This window comes from Martes martes (genome assembly GCF_963455335.1).
Source record: "Martes martes genome assembly, chromosome: 4".
Classification (NCBI taxonomy): domain Eukaryota; kingdom Metazoa; phylum Chordata; class Mammalia; order Carnivora; family Mustelidae; genus Martes; species Martes martes.
Genome location: NC_137891.1, coordinates 16569816 through 16589779, shown reverse-complemented (window position 1 = coordinate 16589779; position 19964 = coordinate 16569816). Strand labels below are relative to the sequence as shown.

The window sequence follows — 19964 nt, the reverse complement described above, 5'->3', positions numbered from 1 at the left end:
CCCTGTGGATGTGGCATCCAGGCCAAGTATGTTCTGGTGCAGGGCACGGTGAGTGTGAACACAGATGTGTGAGCCCAGAGGCCAGTGTGGCCGACACCGAGTGGGGGTACACGGTAGGAGGTAAGAGCAGAAGGGGAAAGGTATGAGGTGGGGGGACAATCTTGTGGGTCTCTGGAAGGCATCAGAGAAAGCTGGGAAGGCTTTGGAGAGGTTTTCTTTTTCTTTTTTTCTTTTTTTTAATTAAAAATTTTTTTTACTTTCGTTCCAGTATAAGCTTTGGAGAGTTTTCAACAGGGGAATGACCTCTTCTGACTCACATGTTTTTGAAAGATGCCCCCGGCTGCTGGGTGGAGAGCGATTTGGGGGTGAAGGCGGGAGCAGAGACACCAGTGATGGGTACAGATGAGAGAAGATGGCGGCTTGGACCAGAGTAAGAGTGGTGGCTGGTGGGGCTGCTGGGTCCGGCACTCCTGAACCAAATGGAGTGGGGTGTGAGGGAGAAGAGCCAAGAGCAGCGTCCGGGTCTTTGGGCCTGAGAAGCTGGGAGACAGTTGTTTCCTTCTCTTAGGCTGGGGAGGCCTACCATGGGAGGAGTTGGTTTGGTGAGGAAAAAGTGAATGTGAACACATTGGCTTTGAGGTAGTTAACATCTAAGGGGAAACATGGAGCGAGCCCTGGAGTCTGGAAGTGGAGACCAGTGGGAAGTCAGCAGCGCTCGGTGGGAACGAAAAGCCACGCACGAGGGGGCTCGCTCCCCCGGGCCTGAGGGTAGAGGCGCAGAATGTGTGAGGGCTGAGCACTGGGGGGTACCACCATTTACTAGTGGGGAAAGAAAGAGACAAGAATTAAGTGCATAGAGTAGGGAGAGAGGGTGAGTGGTGTCCCAGAGGCAGAGTGAGGAAGGCGTTTCAAGATGGAGGGAAGGTCATCTGTGTGGTGCGCTGCTGATGGGTCCAGTCAGATGACAAATCAAAACGCACTGCCTTTTAGGTGCTGGAGGTGTCACTGGTCACCTTTTCCAGGGAGAGGTGGGATCGAGAGCCTGAACAGAGGGGTTCAAAGAGAATGGGTTGTAGTAAGAGGCCAGTCAACGGCTAAGGTGACAGCATCCAGGATGAGGAACAGGGGCTCACAACCTGGGCAGGGTGTCTAGACCACGGCCACGTGGTCTGGGGAGCAGGGCAAAGCTTCAGATCCCAACAGGAATTGCTGAAGTACAGGAAGAAAGGAAAAGTCCAGAACATGAACCTGGAGAGCAAGGTGGGGAGGAAGGTTCTGGCTTGAGGGCTCTCTGGTGCTCGGCTCAGGGAAGTGAGACCCGTTCCAGATGCTTCCACAGCTGGGGAGAAGACTGCCAGGTGATTATAATGTGCTGCCATCTTTAGTTGATTCCTGACTTAAGACGGAGCCAGTTTGGGAGGAACTTTGAGACCAAGAACGCTGTGGGGGGGGACATTCAGCCCTGGCATGGACAGGGCAGTAATTGCTGGGATCTGTGAAGGAATTTGTTGACTCTCCTCAGAAGAGTGATTCTCATAACATTTACCAAAATGAAAATCCTGATGAATTCTGCAGGTTCATAGCTCCCCAGAGGCTGGAGAAAAACATCATTTGGCACTAGAAACAAACTTTATTCTGGCCGCATGGATAATTTTGCAAACACTAGACACCACGTTGCACACATGTTCCTCGAATTCCAATTTATTACATCCACAGAATGCAAAGAGACACGGTCATGGCCCACCTGGACCCTGTGCTTCCAGGGATCCCTTTTGTTCTAGATTCCACGATGCTCTGGGCAAATGTGGTTTTGGTCAGCGCAGCAGTTCTTTCTTTGGGAAACTGCTTCTGTCTCCTGCTGTGCAGTTTGGATGAGCTGTCAGTGATAACAGTCAACGCGACTTCTGCCTATAAGGATGTGCTCTGGGATCACACAGTTACAGTAGCACAAGCCCCGGAAACAGTGATTGTCTCAAGAGGAAGGCATGGAATTAAGAAACGGCCAACTGGGATTATTTTCAAGGTTAATATATAGATAATGGTGAAGTTCTTTCTTGGAGATGCAACTTCAGAGAACATTGAGTCTGAGTTTATCAGTCGCCACTGTCTTCACACTTTGTGCATACAGAAGCTTGTTTGTAGCATGAAGTCTAACAGAGATGAGGTAGAGAAGGAGGGAAAGTGGAGGGAGAAGGGGAGAGAGGGAGACAGGGTGGGGGTGTGGAGAGCCAGAGAGAGCCAAAGAGTTCTGCCAACAGTATGCCTGGTTCCAGGCCTCCAGGCTCTGGAACTTTTAGTCCTGTGGGCACTCCCTGCATCCTTTTGGGGTTACACTCCTTTGAGTTGGGTTTCTGTCTCTTACAACAGAAAGCATCTTGACTAAGACCCACAGTTACTTGCCAACTTCACGGGAAGGTGGGGGTGTGGGGTATGCACTGGAGAGTGAGGCAGGCGTGGTCAAAGAGTTTGTGAGGAAGCTGTCCCTGGGACGTCCAAGTGTCCGTCTCAGGGTCATAGCAGTCAAAGGAGGCCAAGTCCTCGATGCTGCAGTCTGTGGTTAGCCGCCGCCCGCCCGTCACGTAGAGCTTGTTTCCCATCACCGTGGCCCCATGGTGCATCCTCCGGTCTTTCATGTCCGCACACTTGACAAATTTGTTGGATTGAGGGTCATAAGCAAGAATCCTCCTTGTGTAACCTGAAAACCAATGGCATGTTGGCAAGCTCAACATTTTTCATTTGGGACAGGAAGTCTGTGGTCTGGAAACATGTCTGTTCTTTGCCATTGCCTAGTACCAAGGCTGGCCTCTGGACTAAGGTATAGAATGTTTTGGTAAGCTGCCCAAGGTCCAGTGTGTGGCAGAGCTTGGGTTTAGACTAAGATCTGTCTGATTCTGGCCCCTGTATCCTTAACCTCAAGTTAAGGCAGCATTAGATTGGGAGCAACCTCCTGATTCCAGAGCTTTTTCTTTTTCTTTTTTTTTTTTAAGATTTTTTATTTATTAATTTGACAGACAGAGATCACAAGTAGGCAGAGAGGCAGGCAGAGAGAGAGGGGGAAGCAGGCTCCCCACTGAGCAGAGAGCCCGTTGTGGGGCTCGATCCCAGGACCCCGGGACTACGACCTGAGCTGAAGGCAGAGGCTTTAACCCACTAAGCCACCCAGGCGCCCCGAGCTTTCTCTATCTTATTGGCTTCTTCATCTCTCTCACAGGTTCCCTTCCCTCCAAGAGCCTTAATAATCCAGAGAAGGAGCCTTGGGAATTCAGGAACAATTCTCACCGCAGCCCTATCTGGTCCCCACCACTTCCTACTTTTAGGATCCCCATTTTACAGATGTGCAAACAGAGGCACAGAAAAAGATTAACGACGTGCCAAAGAGTAGACAGCCAGTGACAGAGTCAGGATTTGAACCCAGGTCTGACCCTAGAACTATTCCTCTTAACCAAGACACTCTATTGTAGTTGCAAAGAAATGATCCATTAGCGGCTAATATTATTAACGGTAGCAAACATTTTTTGAGTATTTGCCATGTATCTGGGATAGTGCTAAGTGCTTTAGATATGCGAGCACATTTTATTATCACAACAATTCCGTGAAGTGGGTATTATTTCATTCCTTGTTTACAGATGAAGACAGGGAGAAACTTCTGGATGAGAAAAGAACTTTGTCAAGTCATCCACACTCCCCTAGTTGGATGGATGTGCTTTTAAAAACACTGTTTTGTAGAACAACATCTGTCTATTTAGTGACCCTTTTTCCATGGGAGATGCCAAGTTTGTGTCCAGCCTAGGTATCCTCTGTTCCAACTCACCTCCTACGATAACAATCTTCTCCCCAAGCACCACGGCAGGGGCGCACACATTCTTGATCATCCTTGTCTCCATTTTGAACCATGTGTTTCTGGAAATGTGATAAACCTGAGGGAGAAATAGAATCACGGTGCTGCACTGTAAAGCGATATATATTTTCTAAAAGATAGAAGTAGTCTTTAAGAGAGTGAAATAAGATTGTTTTTCTTTTCACTTTTTAAAATGTAGGTAGGCGTATTATTATCAACAAAATGTAATTAAATAACAGAAAGTATATATTACTAGAAATTGGTCTTTATGTGAGACCATGAGATCCTTGGCTATGTCTCCATAGAATGGACCGAGAGTTACGCATTGTGGTGTGTGTTTGCTTACCTTACTTGGAACATTTTTTTCTTTTTAATGGGAAATGGAGCAACTTGGGTATTCATAAAACCAGTGATTTTTCAATCATTTCTATTTCCGGCTCATGTTTAAATTTCTAAATGTTCCCGTGTATCAGAGAGGGCCTGAGAGCCAAGAATACATGTGGGGCTAAGTGAGGAAGGCTTTTGAACAGTTCATGCCTGAAAGTCATTAGAATCGTAGAGGAAGCATGAGAAAAAAGGAAAAGAGCAAAGAGGTGGGGCAGGGCTCCTTGGCCATGGTCTGAAATAGCATCGCAAAGCATTATTCCCAGAACATGTCCCCTTCAGTTTAAATAAAGTTCAAATATCAAATATAAAGTAGTTCACTACTAGCAAAATTTAGCACAAGAGATTTAGGATGGATTTCATATAAGAAAAGAAGGGGCAAAACATTTATTTGCCAAAGAAAATGGCATTTTTTTTCTATATAAAATTTAATTGCTACCATATGAAAGACTCTATTTTTTAACATTTTACCAAATTTGATCTTCACAACCATCCTATGAAGTAGGTACCATTACTTGCCCCTATTTTTCACATTAGATCATTGAGGCTCAGAGAGGCTAAGTGACATGCCGGAAGTCAAATGACTAAGGAATGGAATTGCTGGTCTGGTTGAGCCCAGAGTCCAAGTTCTTAACCACCACAGTCATGACCCTGCCTGGGGCCATATAGGTGTCGCCTTTCTTGATGGAGCATTTTGAGACTGAAGACCTCTCGAGGTCTTTCCATTCTTGAAGCTGATGAAGCCTAGGTGAGGCCATGCGCTAGAGACAGCCTGTTAAGCCTCGTGGTTTCATCTGAAAATACATAGATGACACTGGAAAGTGGGATCCTTGGAGTTAAAGTAAACACTGAGTGAGTAATTGCCTCCTGGTTTTCTGTTCTTTGTCAGCAAGTTTGGGGTATGGTTTCAAAGATAGATTAAACGTCTGCTCACAATCCGCATCATACCCCCAGAGAGCTGGGGCAAGGATAACAGAGATGGTGTTTGACCAGTGGAGGAAGTGTTATTTTGTTATGGTGAAGGATTTGCTCGGTGCCATCCAGAAACAGAGGGAGAAAGAAGGCCGGGGAGAGAGGTCTACATACACACACACATTACACAGTGATACCACTGTTCAATAGCTCCTAAAAGAATGCTTGTGTGCAGAAGAACCATCCTGTAAAGAAAACTGAATCTGTGCCAGAAAATCCAACCTACTCCATCAAGCCACCCCCACACATTGATCTCATGCTATAGGTGAATGAGTAAAATTGCCATTTCAAAGCTAAGGCTAAGCAGATGAGAGAAGCTTCTGTGGATGCTTTTCCCCTTTCCCCCTTCTCACCACTGCAGTGTCAAAGGATGACTCTCATGGTCGTGGGTTTTTTCCCTCCTGCCTTTGCAAGCATCTGGTTTGATGGTACTATTCCTTTTTTGATATGCCAGCTTGAAAGCTTTTCTGAGATTTGTATGTATTCTTAGGAAATCAATAACAATTTTGCAATGTGAAGTCGTTAGCATTATTTGTTCACTTCACTTTGAAAAGTGCTTTTGTGAAAGAGGGAGGGGTTCTAGTTTTCCACAGAAGCCCTCTGTTACATCCACGTTGTGTGGCCAGAGCTGGGTGGGGAGCTGACCATGTCTCTCTTGGCTCAAATAAATGAGTGGGATTTGGAACAGGCTTAAAATCTGCCTAGATGGTCAGAGAAGAGCTGAAAATATGGGTTGGGGAAATGAAGGCAAGACAAAACAAGGATTAAACTGAAGATTGTTACTTTTCTCCATCTCCACTGGCACCAGCTTAGCCCCAGCCACTGTCATCCTGACTGGATCTCTAGAACAGTCCCCCACTCTCCTCCCTTTGTCCACGCAGACCCCTCGAATCCCTTCTGCACAGGGCATCCAGAGGGAGCTTCTAAAAATGCAAATTTGATGACTTCAGCCACCCTGTTACTCTTAGGCTACAACCCCAATTCCTTGACAAGGCCTAGAAAGCCTGCTGGGTCAGCCTCATGTCCACAAACACCTATCCCCTAGGAATGTTCCAGAATTTCTATAGTAGGGGCTCAGGGGCAGCAGTCTGGGTGAAGGGGGCACTCAGGGCAGCTTGGGAAGGGGGCTGATGGAGAACATGTGAGAACTAACTCCTCTCCTCCCCACCCCAAGCTCCACTTAGATATACCGCCTTTTCGCCTCCCGCTGTGTCCCAGCTGCATGGTCACTCTGTCAGTCCCTCCAGGTGATGGGCTGTGCCCTTTTCTGCTCCAGAGCCTTTGGTCCAGCTGTTCCCTTACCTGGGACCACCCCTCCCTCAACAGAGGACTCTGCCTCTGCTCAGAGAAGCTTCCTGCCCCTGTCTCCATCCAAGTCAGGTCCTTCTACCTTCCCAGTGATTCTCCCTCTTCATTTACTCGCCTTCTATCTTCTCTTGCCTCCCTGTTCACGTCAGCTCAAACCAACCTTGAAAGTTCACACCATCCCCGATTCCCTCTAGACTGGCTTAGGGCACGTCTCATGCTCTTAAAGCACCCCTCCAGTCAGCACGTGAATTGTAATTTTCCTGAAGCTCCTGGAGGGTTAAGTGCATGTTCCTGCTCATGCCCATGTCCCCAGGGCTCTTACAGGAGGCTTGGGCTCGAGACAGCTCTCATTGGTGAACATAGCAACTACCAGGGAGCTCCTTGATCGTTGTTAAAGACAGGCTCATTATTCATGTTTTTCATATCATGATGTGAACTGCAGAGATTAGAACTTACATGAACGACTTAATATTCTGAGATTTTTGCTTTCTGTTGGTAACACTTCTCAGAGAGCTTGCTAGTGATGTTAGTTAGTGTCTACCTGTCATTTAAGGCCAGGGTTCTCCAACCTGGCTGCTCCTTAGGATCTCCTGGAGATGTCTGTAACAGGTATATGTCAGGACCCCCACAAAGAGATTTTGATTCAGCTGATCTGTGGTTGGATTCCCAGGATTTGGTTACAGACTATGGACCAATGCTTGGGACTCTTCTTCTAAGGCCTTGCTGATTTGGGTGAGAGGATCTGCAGATTTCCTACAGAACTTCACTTTCTGATATTCCATGTGTTCTAGCTTGAACTTTTTTCTTTTTTTTTTGAACTTTTAGAGATACTAATTTTATCTCTAATAAAATTAGGGATAAACTCTTCATGGACAGGGATTGTATCTAACATTCCTTTGTGTGTATTCATCTTATGCAACCAGAATTCATAAATGGATAAAGTCTTACTGAATTTAAACTTCCTTCTTTCCTCCCTCCCTTCCAACTTTCCTTTCCTCCCTCCTTTATGTTTTCTCTGCAAAGGATAGTGAGTATGTGGATTATAGGTATGTGTGCATGCACTCATGCAAGCAGGTATCCATGAATGTGTATGTGCATGTATGCACATGTGTTTGTATGTGTACACACACGTATGGGTATATGTGCATGGTGTGTACTCATGCACTCCCATGATGGGAAGGACCAGCCGTTTACCTGGATAAGGCGTACAGGATTCTGCATAATGTCCTCTCCCCCAAAAAGGTAGAGTCTTTGGTCTTTCACAGCGACCGCAGGGTGCAGAACCCCCACGGGCATGCTGGCCATACTCTCCCAGATGTTGAAGATGCTGTTGTATCTCTCCATGGAGCCCATGACCTCCTGCCCTTCTCCGATGCCCCCAATGGAGAAGATGAAGTTCTTATGGGCAGTGCTTCTGTGAGAGTAGCGGGCCACCAGCATGGGCTGCCCCAGCCTCCATTGGTTGAGCTTCAGGGAGTAGATGTAGACGTTGTGGCTGGGCACGTTCTTCCCTGGCCCGACAGCCATGCCTCCCAGCACATAGATGCTGCGGTGCAAGGTGACGGCTGAGGCCTTATATAGGCGGGTTGGGAGTTTAGCCAAGTTCTGCCACTGGTTGGTCTGTCTGTTGTATAGTAGAACGTCCCTGGTGGTCTGCTGGTTGTCCTTCCTCCCACCCACGATGATGAGAAAATCCTGGTAAGAGGTTCTTGGGGGGACGTGCCACGGAGGCTGGAGGTCTGGGGCACTGGTGGTGCCGTATGTGGCAAACATCTGCCTCTTGGCCATCTCCAGGATGGTCTGGCACGAGGGCGAGGACTGCAGGAGGGCATCGTTGGCAATGAAGTGGTGGAAGAAGGCCGGATGGATGTACTGAAGCCTGACCTGCTTGAACAGCTCCTGCACGTGTCGTTTCCGGGCCTGGAGGTCATGCTTGATCCAAACCATGAGGGCCTCGAACACCTTTTCCTCCTCCCCACAGAGCCCGTCATCCCCCAGGTAGTCTCTCAATTCCAAAGCACAGAGCTCCTTCAGGTCGGCCGAGGCAGCCACTTCGGGGAAACATGTCAGGGCCACCTCCCTGGCTTTCTTCTTGAGGGTCTCACAACTCAAGATTTCGGAGAGTCGGATCATGCCCAGGCAGTTGCCGGGGGTCAGCTGGCTCTGCAGGTAGGAGGAGCAGGCCTCCAGCAGCTTGGGGTACTGCAGCATGGAGGCTGCCTCCATCAAAGGCAGGACGTTCTCAGCCGTGATGGGCACCTCCCCTGTGTACACGTACGAGATGATCTGGTCCAGAGTGGCGGGGTCGATGCCTTTCAGCTGGACTTTGGCCTCGCTTCTCTCCCGGAAGTTGCTGCAGAACATGGCCCGGAAGTAGGGGCTGCTGGAGGCCAGCACACTTCGGTGGCAGGGGACCTCCCAGGTCCCCGCACAGATGCTCACATCAGTCAGCAACCTGTTTTGCCTCAAGCCATTGAGCTGCCTCAGTAAGTCAGAGGAGAAGTCGTGGTCTTTGAAGAGCAGCCCATCTGGCAACTCCTCATCCATCCTATAAGGAGGGGGAGAGGTCCCAAGGGGAGGTGTGTGCTGAAGGGTTTAGCTGTGGTGACTCCAAGACTTGGCGACTCCAAGACTCAGTGTCCATTCACTAAGGTGCTGTGGATATTGCCAAGAAGGTTGCTTAGTGAAGATTGGAAAGAGAGGCCACCTATACCCCAGACCTCACAGCCAACACTCTCTTTTTGGTTATGGTTACTCCCAAAGGTGATAGGCAAAGAGCATCTTCAGATAATCTGAGAAGGAAAAAAAAAAAAAAAAAAAAAAGAACTACCGACACGGTTGGAAGTTACCTGATGGTCAGGGGCCGAAGCAAGGTGACAGTCCCTGGATTTGACCAGCACAAACCTGTGAGCCCTGCTCTAGCTTCTCAGCACATCTGTTATTTAGTAAACTCGTGTAAGCATCTTTCTGGGTGTTAGTCATTCCCCGAGGAGTCACTCTGAGGGCGTGGCCCTCTGGCACCGACAGAGTACTGAAAGATGAAAATGGGCCTTTGCGATTTATTTTTTAAAAACATGACTTCACGGAGTCTTTGGGGGTTTTGTTTTAGAATGTGATAAAGAGGAAGCAGAGACCAAACACCACTCTGGGCAGGGTTTCCGGGATGACACCTGGCAGTCTACCTGCGGAAGAATTACGCATTAGAGATCTTTACCTTGGTTTGCAGCGGTGACGTCCCCCAATGCCCGGTCCGCCTGGTCCCTCCGGAGACCTTCCACCTCTGGCTCCAAGTGAAACCATAAACCCAGGCCTTCCTTCAGTTGGCAAATGATCTGTCCTGGGAGAGTTCTGGATTTGTTTATGCAAACGGTGCTTTCGCAGTTTTCTAGAACTTCGGGAAAGAAGCACCGGGCAGGGAGACAGTGTATACATTCCAGGGCTAAGAATAGTTGCATATGTACTTTCCACTGTTATGACATGTGACTCTCCAGTTGCCTTTTGCAGCAACCCGAGGGCCTGCCGGGCCAGCGCATGCCCACATGCCTTGTTTCCTTGGCAAGTGTTTACATCGGCATAAATAGATCTGGAGGAACAGCTTCTCTTAGAGAAGACTTTGCTGCCCACTTGGACACATCTCGGGTCCCTTGTCCTAAAAGTGCCTGGGAATTCTAGATGTTTGTAAACAGGTTGCTGTGACCTGGGACAGTCACTGAAGATAGTTCTGGGCAAGTTGAAGGTGACGGATGGTCCTAGGGAGGCCGGAATGTGGGCCCGAGGATACTGTTCTGTGGGTCTTTATTTCCTGCTGTCTGCTGGCAGGATCGTCGGAGAGGGCTGTGCTTTCTGCCTGCAGCCTCCGAGGGGATGGAATGTATGACAGAAGTTGTTTTTAATATTTGTGGAGCACCCCAGGGTTCCCAGATGCAAGAAAGATCAAACTTTTGTTGGTTCCGCTGATGCCAGGGGCTTCTGTTGTCAAGTGGCAAGGGTCGTATTCTTCCAGGTCATTCCTGCCTCTCACAGGCATATGCTGATTTCTCTTCAGGTTCTTTTTTTTTTTTTTTTTTTTTAAAGATTTTATTTATTTATTTGAGAGAGAGAAAGAAAAAATGAGTGGGGGGAGGGGCAGAGCAAGCGGGAGAAGCAGGATCCCTGCTGAGCTGGGGACCTGGGGCTGGATCTCAGGACCCTGGGATCATGACCTGAGCTGAAGGAAGCCACTTCGCAGACTGAGCCACCCAGGAACCCCTCTCCAGTTGTTTTTTTTTTTTTATGGTTCAGGCTGGCTTTTCTCTTTTACTTTTCCATTTTCTCCCATCAGGGAGGCTTGAGCTGGAGGCAGGAGGTAATGCGTGTCTCTCCAGGGTGTGCCAGAGAGAGGGAGAGGGGGAGGGAGAGAGAGATAGGGGAGCAAGCTGGGGGAGGAGGAAGGAGGCAGAGCAGGGGAGAGAGGGAAGGAGGGAGAAGAAGGATGACAGAGAGGAGGAGGCAGCCCCCCAGTGTAAGAATCAGAGCCACGATGGATAGCTGTGGAAACACAAGGCTGATTAAAAGGGACCCGGGCTCTGTCCTTTTCCTCCTACCCCCCAGGAGATACTGATTGAGTGCCTCAGCAGTGAGTGGCAGGGAGACCTGATTTTCTCCTCTTCTCAAGTCTTGCTTGGACTATTGCAATAGCCTCCTGTGTCGATTTTTTCCCTTTGCTCCTAGTCTCTCTCCCTCCAATACAAGCACCCTGAGTAACCAGCAGAGTAACCCTAAGGAAGGCAAAGCGGACTCTACCAGTCCCTGCACCACGTCTTCTGGCGGCTCCCCAAGTCTGCAGGATTAAGCCCGGACTTCAGCAGGAATCAGATTGGTCTGCAGCCCACCTTGAGAACTGTCTCCTGCCACGTCTCTCTCCCACTTACATTTTTCATTCTAGCTCTAGGAGACAAGGTGCAGGTCCTTATATGGGTCTGATCTCTGGCTGGGCTGGCCTCGATTTTAGGGTACCACAGAGCATGGTGGAACCAGGAGGGTCTCTTTTTCATAGCTGCAGATCACAGGGTGACTCATGACCCCAAGAGTCTAGGAGATCAAAGTCATGTAAGTAGAACCAAAACATGTCAATGGGGCCAGGGACTCAGAGGCCAGGATTAGGAGCAGAAGACCGGAGGCAAGGGGTTCGGAGACCCATGGGAAGTACCGGTGAGGAGCTAGAGAGAGGGACTGTGTAAGAGCTGTCAGACCTGCAGATTATCCCTGCACTTTGGACATGCTGCTGATATGACAGGTGAGGAGCCAAATTCCATAAAAGGCCTGAGGCCCCTGTGTTTCTTGCTTCTGTGCCTTTGCCTGCTCTTTCTTCCCTTTGCCCTCTCTCCCGTTTTCACCTCTGAACTGCGGCTCTTCCTCTGAAGCTAATTTACTATATCAGCTTCCCTGAAGGTCTTCCTTGACCCTCTCAGATAGTTAATACCTCAGTCCTCTGTACTATTTTCATTTCTTCTGCATACTTCTTCTTCCTTTTTTTTTTTTTTTTAAAGATTTATTTACTAACTTTAGAGAGAGAAAGAGAGTGCTGGGGGAGAGGGAGAGGAATAGAGAGAATCTCAAGCAGACTCCCCACTGAGCGTGGAGCCCGATGCGGGGCTCGATCTCACAACCCTGAGATCATGACCTGAGCTGAAGTCGAGAGTTGGATGCTTCACTGACTGAGACACCCATGCACCTCCCCTTCTGCATATGTCTAATATATTGGCCTCATGTCCTCATTGTAGTTATATTTACCTGTCTGCATCCCTCTTATTAGAATGGAAGTGTCTGGACAGCAAGAACTTTGTCTCAGCTGTCTCTCTCTAGCCCTGGTGCCTGGCCCAGTGGCTGACACATAGCGAGTAAATTATGTATAGTTCTTGAACTGAGCATAGCAGAACTGAGATTAGGAAAGGAGAAGGAGCACTGTTAGGTGGACTTATTACCACCCCCCCCCCCCCACTGTATAGGTTTAGCAACATGGCCATGTACCCCTTGGTTCACGTCCATTAGACTACACTGCAAACAGTGCTCGGAAGTAACCTGGACATCCGTCCTTTCAATCAAATCCAATAAGATGATAAAAAGAAAAATAAAATACCACAGAGCAAGAGTTATTAAGTTCAAGGTTGGGAACGGATCTGAGGTCTTCCCAACCCCTATGCTAGTGCTTTAGTCCTTGGCCTCAGAGTCAACACAAGGGAAGAATAACTTCTTTATTGCTCTGAAACACCTGTCTTATTTCTCCTCCAGCTAGTGAGCAAACTAAGGGTTTGTTATGAGGACCATAGGTAGGGATTTCTGGGAGTGAACTAATATGGTGCCGTCCACTAGTGGGCATCTTGGAGCTTCCCCTGCGTTCTCTAACTAATTAGACCTTCTGGAATCCAGCCCTGTCAAGTGTTCAAAGGAGCCCTGGTGTGCAGTATCAACATCTGACCAACTTTAATAAATCCTCTGTCTTCTAAGGTTTAGAAAAAAACAGACCCATTCTTTTGGCCTGGTCTGCTAGGAGAACTTTGGCCCTACATTAAATGTCAAGAAAAGACAAATCGAGTCTTGGTGTTTACTTCAAAGAAAACACACACAAATAACCCAACCCTAGTCCAAAACCCATTATCTACCACCCACATGTAACCCCTGCTAACCTACTTTCAATTCATGAATCTATTTGTCTTTGAGAATTCTACACTTTTTGTCTTAACTTTGTGTCCTGACTTTCTCTGGGAGATGTCTTAGTTTAGAGTCTGAACATATGGGAACCCAGAATAAATGAGGAATTCAGACCCGTGACCCTTTTTTTTTTTTTTTTTTTTGATGAAAATCAGTAGCATAATGAGTCAGGACTTGGGCTTTGAGGGCAGAGAGACTCGGGAGCATCTACATTTCTTCTCAGCATCCAGGTGGTCTTGGGCAAGTAATTTATATTCTTCCAGACTTACTTTGTCCACCTGTTAAATGGGGATAACCAACTTTGTCAAAAGAAATAATATATGTGAAGCATCCAGGAAAGTGGCTGGTACAGTGTGGGTTCACAGTAAGTTATGGTTAGTATTATATTGTTACTCTGAAGATAATCTCATGAGATTCCTGTGGGTCTTGGTGCTCAGTTTTCAGCATCTGATTTGGTCTCCTACTCACTTTAGCTGTTTCCTAGGCCTTGAACAGTTTGCTATGTTCCTCATTATCTACTCAGCCCCCAGAAGTCCTGGATTTGTTCCAGTCCAGCTTCTGCAAGAACTGTCTGTGTGTCTTTGGACAAGTCACTTAACCTCTCTGTACTTACTTTCTCACCTGGCTGTGATGGTGTAGGCCAGGTGACCTCTGAGCCCTGCCTCTTCTAGATCACCCTGTGGTTTGTGTCCTGAAGTGGCCAGAGAAGTGACTGTTAAGAGGCTGATCCTCAGCAAAGGGACCTCCTCTGAACTTGTGTACATCTCTGGCCTGAAGCCAGAAGTTCTGGCGCCTCCACGCCAGTCAAGCTGCCAGCTGGTGTTCTTTACATTTTGCTGTTTCAAGTAAATTCACAAAGCTGTAATTTCCTCATAGCGTTTTGCCATCCACATTACAGGGCACTTGGGCTTAGGAGGCCTCTTTCCTGTCTGGGTGCCCTTGGCCCAGATTCCCGTGGAGAGGCAGGCTGGTTCGGGTCAGTAGCAGCTCTGACAGCTACAGGCTAGGAAGCCACAAAATGTGCCCCATTCTGTCTAGTCCTCCTAACACACTTTGGGGCAGACGTTGCTTTCAGCAACAAACCAGGGCTATGGTTGTGCCCAGGAGCTGCGTTTCAAGAATGCAGAAATGTGTACTTAAAGGCTTTGGGACAGCTTCTTGGTGACTGGTAGGCTGCCTCTGCTGGCATCAGAGTATCTCCTATTCCCACAGGTGAAGAGAAAAATGAGATTTTGGTGAACTGGATCATTAAAAGCTGTGGGAAGGAACTTGACTCCTGCTCTATGATTAGAAACTTTTCTGTGTATGTGAGTGCCTGTCTATCGGTGTCTGTATCTATCTGGCTGGAGGTGTTTTTTTAAACCAGCTTGTAGAAAGCTGAACAGGGACTTTGTACTCCAGACAATGGCTGAAAGAGGGTCTGCTCCTTGATCCCAGGGTTGCCATGACGACTGTCCTCTGGGAGCTAAAAGTCCAGGGCTACTTTTACTAGGCCAGTAGTGCAAATGACTGCAACCCCAACTCTTCCTCCACTCTGCCCTCCCCACCAGAAAATATCATTTTCCCCCATGGGAGGGCAAGGGAGAGAAAGAGCGGACGGAGACAACGTTAGGACTGTTGGTGGATTATTGGTGTATAACCCAGCTGTCTTCCCTGCCTTCTCCCAACAAGCTAAAGTCTGACCTCACACTTCATTTATGCCACTGATCAGCTTTCTGGGCTGTAAGTCAAATCGGGAAGAAAGAAATAATGTGATCAAGGATGCATTCATACTCTCCCGTTTTAGCACTGTGAGTCACAAAGAATAATACATGGCTTTGGCCCCTCTGCTCCCCAGGGCAGGCACTCCCTGATGGTGAGACAAGCATTTAAGCAGGAACAACATTCCCTCCAGGCCCCCCAGCCATAGTTTCAATTTGCTGCTGTGATATAGAAGGTGGATAACCTACAGAGGAAGAGTGAACTTTATTTCCTTAGAGGTAGGATTAATTAGGATCCCTAGGGGAAATGCAAGTTGAGCAAGGAATGGGTCTAATTAAGTAAAGGTCCATTCATCTATCTGTCTGCCCATATATGTATCCATCCATCCATCATCCATCCATCCATCCATCATCCATCCATCCATCCATCCATCATCCATCCATCATCCACCCATCTATCATGTATCCATCCATCATCCATCCATCCATCCATCCATCCATCCATCCATCCATCCATCCAATAGTCTATCCAATAAGACACTAGGGACACAGAAAAGGTCCCTACCTTTGTGGTGCTTAGAGTTTATAGGAAAGACAGACAAATAAATCATTTAAGTGTTCTAAATGTTCTGAAGGGAAGCCTTCCCCAACCTTCCTCCTTCCCACTTCACACCACACCCACCATGAATTCCAGGACCCCATAAATGGTAAAATTAAACATACATCTTTGAAAAGCTCTCACATCAAGAAAAATGTGTTTCCATCTCTGTCCTGTCCTATAGCTCCTTGGGAGCAGGGTGAGTCTTACTCCCCATCCACTTATTAGGAAAGGTAGAGAAGAATAATGGAATTGGTTGACAGAGACTGACACTGGAGACTGTTTGTTTACTTCTGCCTTTTGCAGACTGTTTATATTTTTACTAGTGGCTTTTTGAAGTTTTTCCAAAAAAAAAATTTTTTTTTTAAAGATTTTATTTATTTGACAGGCAGAGATCACAAGTAGGCAGAGAGGCAGGCAGAGAGAGGGGGAAGCAGGCTCCCCGCTGAGCAGAGAGCCCGATGTGGGGCTCGATCCCAGGACCCTGGGATCATGACCTGAGCCGAAGGCAGAGGCCTAACCCGCTGAGCCACCCAGGCGCCCCTCCAAAAAAATTTTTAACCTATGTTTTTCTAATGATCATAAGTAAAAATAAAATAATACTTTTCGACTCCTTGCTAGGTAAGAAAAAGAATCTGAAACATGTTACTTCTTTCTTCCTGGCTTTTGTAAAGATGACCTGGAATTTAAGGCCCTGATTATTATCATAAATTATTTTATATTCTATATATTTTATGAATGGCTTTGTTATTTGCTTTTGAATCCTATTTATAAACTAAGCTCTGTGCTTTGCTGATTTACATTTTCACTGCTAGTTCTTTTTAAAAAAATCTTTAATATTGGAATTTCTTTTTTTAAAAATTAAATTTAATTTTTTTCAGTATTCCAAAATTCATTGTTTATGCACCACACTGAGTGCTGCATGCAATACATGCCCACCACCAGCCTTACCCCCTCCCCGCCCTCCCCTCCAAAACCCTCAGTTTGTTTCTGAGTCCACAGTCTCTACAGTCTCTCATGATTTGTCTCCCCCTTCGATTTCCCCCAACTCACTTCTCTTCTCCATCTCCCAATGTCTTCTGTATTATTCCTTATGCTCCACAAGTAAGTGATGTCATAGTTTCTTCATTTTTAAGTGTTTTTAATTCTGACTAATCTTTTGGCAAACTGGAGTTCATTGACTTGCAGTATTTTTTAGGAACAATATGGGAGAGGTGTATTTTTCCAAATCCTTCCTTATCAAAGATTCTCTTTTCTTTTCTTATCATCTACATGCAACAACTTGGCTAGGTATATCACAGTTTAGGATCAAACATTTTTTTCTTCAAAATTTTCTGAAAACCACTCATTTTATTCTGATAAGACTGTAGTGCTACAGAGAAGAAACTGCATAATTGACTAATTTATATCCTTTTTTGTTTTTTAAACTTCTTTTTTCTTTATCCTTTTAATGAAAAAACTGCCAAGATGTATCTAGGGGTATGTTCTTTTTAAAACATATAAAACATAGGTGTTGACTTGCCTATGAAACATGGGCATTGGCTTATATACTTGGGCCTTCACTCAGCCCAGGAAAATTTTCTTCAGTTACATCTTTGATTATCACTTCAATTGCAGTTTTGTTTCTTCATGTACAACACCTATATATATATGTATATTTTAACTTGACCTCCTCATCTAAATTTGTATCTCTTTTTAAAATATTTACTTGCTTGTTCTTTTCCCCTACATTCTAGAACACCACTCCAAATTTATCCTTTGTACTATCGGCATAGGATTACTTTTTCTCTGTGTTCTGAAATATGTTATTGTATTTTTATTGTTCTGAAATAATCCTATAGCTCATCTAACTTTCCCTGTGGCTCAGTTTGATCTCTATGGATTTCTGCCTATTTTACAGAAAGAATCTCATTTTTTTTTCTATTGATCCTGGAGTTTTTGAAATAATTTCTTCTGGACATATGCTTGAGTCTTCAAAATGGTGTTTTTTCCTTGTTCTTCAATATTTTCGCATAGTTTGTCTCTTTTCTTTATTCATCTTTATTTGCTTAAAAATATATAATCTTTTTATTTTATATTGCAATAAAAGTCATACACAATAGCTAAAATATGGAAAGAGCCCAGATATCCATTGACAGATGAATGGATAAAGAAGATGTGATATATATATCTATATCTATATCTATATATATATATAATTTCAATATATACATGTTATATAATTATTATATTTTTATATACTATTTCAATATAGGTATTGAAATATTATTAAGCTAGAAAAAGAATGAAATCTTGCCATTTGCAATGATGTGGATGGAACTAGAAGGTATTACGCTAAGTGAAATAAATCAGAGAAAGACAAATACCATATGATTTCACTCATATCTTTCATTTAAGATACAAAATAGACGAACATAAAGGAAGGGAAGGAAAAATAAAATAAGATGAAAACAGAATGGGAGACAAGCCATAAGAGGCTCTTAAGTATAGGAAACAAACTGAGGGTAGCTGGAGGGGAGGTGGATGGGGAATGGGATAACTGGGTGATGGGCAGAACACTTGATGTAATGAGCACTGGTGTGGTATGCAACTGATGAATCACTTAACTCTACCTCTGAACCTAATAATACAGTATATGTTAATTTAAAAAAAAGAATAAGGATGCTGAGTAATAAAGATCAGGTCTTTTCTGCAATAAAAGAAATTAACATAACAGACACCGAAGACTGGAAAGGGCAATTGAAGAATTCCCCTTGAAGAAAAATAGACAATTTCCTGGGCTGAGAAAAGGCCAAAGTATACAAACCAATGGCTGTGTTTTATAGGCAAATGAACATCAGCCATTTTGTCAAGGCACATGATCCGTGTTGTAACGTAATGGAAAGGATGGCTATTGTGACTTATTTTACTTAACCATATGTTAAGCAGACCTGGAAATGAATGGAACTATTACTCTTAAGTCCTATTTACATTGTATATCCCCAAAGATTAAGTTTTACTTCAAAAAGTAAGTGTTAAATGTTACTTTCATGTACTATGGAAAAGTACAAATAGGTTGAAATTCCTGGACACTAGGAAGTAAGTAGTTTTACCTACTTATTCATCTTTGAATGAGGAGACTTATCCAGAACTCAGTGATGGCTAACCAACAGACTATGTAGATGTAGCTTGCCCTTGGAACCACTATCCCTTTGGATGCTACTTGATTATTCATCTTTTTAAAAAAATATATTTTATTTACTTATTTGAGAGACAGAGAGAGCATGAGAGAGCACAAGCAGGGAGAGTGATAGAGGGAAAGGGAGAAGCTCTATGGGGCTCTTTTCCAGGGTCCTGGGATCATGACCTGAACGGAAGGCAGACGCTTAACCAACTGAGCCACCCAGGTGCCCCTTCCTCCCCTTTTTAAAAGATCTTTTTCCTCATTTTGGAGAGAGAGAGAGAGAGAGAGAGAGAGTGCAAGGGATAGAGGCAGAGGGAGAGGGAGAGAGAGAATCTTAAGCAGACTCCCCCACTGAGCACAGAGCCTGAGGTGGAGCTTGATGCCATGACCCTGGATCATGACCCGAGCTGAAATCAAGAGTCTGATGCTCAACCGATTAAGCCACCCAAATGCCCCTTGAATATCCTTCTATGCCAACAGTTGGGGGGGATGGCTGATTGTTCTTCTTATTCTCTTTTTTCATTCCCAGAGGTCTAGGAACATCCATGCAGTTTGGCACTGCTAGATTGAGGTGTGATTCTGTCTGTAATGCATGAGAAACTGTAACCTCCAACTGCCCAACAAGTGTCTCCAGTAGGCTCATCCTGTTATCCCTACAGCTTTCAAAACTATTTATGCTGACTCCATTCCACCTTCAGGATCCACAGGGGCTCCTGGCAGGGACACTCCCCATCACTTTCCATCTCTTACCCTGTTGCTTGCTTGAGAGTTGCCATCTCTGTAAGGATATGGAAGGATTTTGTGGTGTGTGCGTATGTCTGCGTCTGTGCATGTCAGTGTGCATGTGTGCATGTGAGTGTGTGTGTGTGTACATGCATACATGCACATGTGTGTACAAAACTGTACTGTGGCTGCTGCAAAAAAAATCACCCAAACAGTTTTAAGATTAACCCATTCTCTGTATCTCTGAGCCAAGGAGCAGGAGTGTGGAAGGAATGAACTCTCTTCTTACTGACTTTCAGAGAACTGGATCTCTTCTTGTCCGCAAGGTAAAGCATGAATAGGACAATCGCTATTTCTCTCAAGCCAACTGCTTCTGCTTCTGATATCAGATTGATTCTGATATTGGGTTGTAAGACGAGGTAATTTGTTCACCATTCCTTGTAAATAATTTTTGGTGAGTGAGAAAGGCTCTAAGAGAGATACTGTCTTGTATTATCTTCATACACTGTTCTTGGGGTTCAGTCCTGAGACTCTGCCAGAAATTCAGGAGCCCCTGAGGTAGAGGGTTCCCTGTCCTCTCTTTACCTT

At 45.6% G+C, this 19964-nt stretch overlaps 1 protein-coding gene across 2 annotated transcripts; it reads right to left on the bottom strand.

Moving 5' to 3' along the window:
* Positions 1 to 239: 239 nt before the first annotated feature.
* On the bottom strand, positions 240 to 9961 carry KLHL38 (kelch like family member 38). Of its 2 annotated transcripts, none has more exons than XM_080801094.1 (4): positions 9717 to 9961; positions 7697 to 9294; positions 3812 to 3917; positions 240 to 2695 (listed from the first exon to the last, which is right to left on the bottom strand). In XM_080801094.1, exons 2-4 carry the CDS (start codon positions 9047 to 9049, stop codon positions 2406 to 2408), a joined length of 1749 nt encoding a protein of 582 aa, XP_080657220.1. In that variant the 5' UTR covers positions 9050 to 9294; positions 9717 to 9961; the 3' UTR covers positions 240 to 2405. The 2 variants fall into 2 exon arrangements, with proteins under 2 accessions (XP_080657220.1, XP_080657219.1); XM_080801093.1 differs by having other exon boundaries at positions 7697 to 9157.
* Positions 9962 to 19964: the final 10003 nt, after the last annotated feature.

What these genes read in the sequence shown, in the direction of transcription:
- KLHL38 (XM_080801094.1), bottom strand. Translation starts at nt 9,049, where the DNA reads ATGGATGAGGAGTTGCCAGATGGGCTGCTCTTCAAAGACCACGACTTC. An exon ending in ATCCTGTACGCCTTATCCAG is followed by an intron (nt 3,918 to 7,696) that starts GTAAACGGCTGG and finishes TTTCTCCCTCAG; the next exon opens with GTTTATCACATTTCCAGAAA. An exon ending in GAAGATTGTTATCGTAGGAG is followed by an intron (nt 2,696 to 3,811) that starts GTGAGTTGGAAC and finishes ATTGGTTTTCAG; the next exon opens with GTTACACAAGGAGGATTCTT.